The sequence below is a fragment of the Trematomus bernacchii genome, unplaced genomic scaffold (genome assembly GCF_902827165.1).
Source record: "Trematomus bernacchii unplaced genomic scaffold, fTreBer1.1, whole genome shotgun sequence".
NCBI lineage: Eukaryota > Metazoa > Chordata > Actinopteri > Perciformes > Nototheniidae > Trematomus > Trematomus bernacchii.
The window spans coordinates 6,689,830-6,692,177 of NW_022987705.1; the positions used below are offsets into that span (position 1 = coordinate 6,689,830).

Genomic DNA, 2,348 nt, shown 5'->3' on the forward strand with positions numbered 1-2,348 from the left:
AGTATCCATCACTGCAGATCTGGTAGCTGTGTGTGTGTGTGTGTGTGTGTGTGTGTGTGTGTGTGTGTGTGTGTGTGTGTGTGTGTGTGTGTGTGTGTGTGTGTGTGTGTGTGTGTGTGTGTGTGTGTGTGTGTTGTGTGTGTGTGTGTGTGTGTGTGTGTGTGTGTGGTGTGTGTGTGTGTGTGTGTGGTGTGTGTGTGGTGTGTGTGTGTGTGTGTGTGTGTGTGTGTGTGTGTGTGCTGTGTGTGCTGTGTGCTGTGTGTGTGTGTGTGTGTGCTGTGTGTGCTGTGTGTGCTGTGTGCTGTGTGTGTGTGTGTGTGTGTGTGTGTGTGTGTGTGCGTACCAATTGCAATGATTAACTGTGTTGCCCCTTTTTTTTCACAGACGGAGGTAAATTTGCCGCTGCCAGGAAAGCTCCAGGTAAGTTAGATGATTGAACTGACACATTCATTAACAACAATGTAGGAATTGGAGAAAAACTATAGTTATCTATTCTTCACATGTCTCATATCTTTACCTAAAAAAAAATGTCTTTGACATTGGCTTCATTCCTCTCATTCTCTCCTTTAATGCTAACTCCTTTTTTACAGCTGGAATGAGGAGAAGAAGGAAGATGGTTAGGCGTCACCACAAGCCAAGGCAGTCAATCCAATAGAGAGAAAAGACCTCTGGCTCACCGCAGGGACTGAATGCATCTCCAGTGCTCCTGGTAGAGTGCTGGAGGATAACAAAAACTGTGTACCAATAGAGAGAGATCAAATCAATCCAGCATTTGTTGTTGAAAACACCAGTAAAAAGGATTGTTTACTATTCCACATGAACCATACTTGTTATGGAATGGTATGTTATAGTATTGCATTTCCAATAGGAAAAATTGCATTTAAGTACAAGGGAAATATGGACTTTTACCATGAGATAGATGGTGTGTCAGGTGAAATATATTTACCACTGAGAGATATTTTTTATGTCAATTTAAAACAGATGGCTTGGGAAGACTGTTGTTTGCTTTTTATAGTGCTCGAATTTTGTACAATTTATGCATTTTTAAGAATACATCAAATGAAATCCAGTTTTTTTGAACCTCTGTAAATTATCACATGCTGATTAAAAAATACATTTCATTTGTTTACTGTTTACAGTTGTCTTTCTTTCCATCTTCATTAAGATTACTGCCGTGTATGTCCTTGTTCAACCAGGATTCACAATCAACTATTTGTTTTTACCTCAAGTGGTACAATTCACATCGGCACCTGCCTTGTTAACATTAAAATTGCATCTAACATGGTAAACATGCCCAACTGAAAATCCATGCATTTGTAAAGATACATTGTTTGTATATCTGCATGATAAGAATATGTTAGCAACCGTTGTTCACAAACATATGGCCCATTTGAGGAATTACATAACAGTTACTCTGTGCTCTATTTCACTGTAGCACATTAGACAAGTATGCATCTAAGATTCTACTCAGTTTATCCAATCATATTTTCCTTCTATAAAGAAAAGAAGATGAGATAGTCAGCTAGAAATTATGAAAAAGTGCTCTGTGGAGTGGGGCTCTGTTGCAAGATCATTAACATGATCCAGGGCAGCAGCAGCGGAGGGAGTCGACTGCAGCAGAGGGGAGTATACATTTGCACAAGGATTGGAGATTTAACGTCACAGGGTGCTGATAAAATACTAAGGAAAAAAGGTCATGCATCTAAGAAGCTCAAGAGTCCTTTAAATTAAAACAGTCAACACAAGGATTATTAACTACTTAGAATCTGTTGATTTAGTTTTGGCATGTTTATAATTTGATTTATTTCCCGGATGAAATTCAGTTTAAACGCAGTCTAAATGTATCCATCATTTCCTTTCTTTTTACCGTAAAAATGCTTGGGTTGATCTTTAGATCCTCAAAAACAGCATGGCTTACCATTATCACCATAGTTGTGATCCAAGCCTGCTCCTTTGTAAAGGATCCAAACTCAATGGTTCCCCATGAAGCAACTGCAGGGTATACAGAATGGCCATATTGTTTCACTCTGTGAAAATCAGTCGGAGAAATAAATCTATAGGATAAAACTCACAAAGATGCATTCAATCCAGAATGCTTGATGTGATTATGATCATGTCATCCTTTCCCAGAAACCAAAGAAGGTCAAGAATGAAGTCACAGCCCTCCAAAGATTTACAACATGCAATTATCAGAGTACAATAATACAAAATAATTTCAATGTTGATTAGTAAATAAATTGTGATCAAAGTGTCCTTGTAGTCCTTGAAATAAAATATTAACTTTTCAGCAAATGTTGGTCCATAGCTATAAAGATTAAACCAATATTTGTGTTCTTTTTTCATGTACT

At 37.9% G+C, this 2,348-nt stretch overlaps 1 protein-coding gene across 1 annotated transcript in view; it reads left to right on the top strand.

Annotated features, from left to right (window-relative positions):
- Positions 1-1,129, top strand: part of LOC117490738 (periostin-like) — a 17,438-nt gene extending 16,309 nt beyond the window's left edge. Inside the window, 2 exon segments of the mRNA XM_034140542.1 lie at positions 385-420; positions 591-1,129. Coding sequence (XP_033996433.1) covers positions 385-420; positions 591-655 — 101 coding nt within the window. The 3' untranslated portion in view covers positions 656-1,129.
- Positions 1,130-2,348: the final 1,219 nt, after the last annotated feature.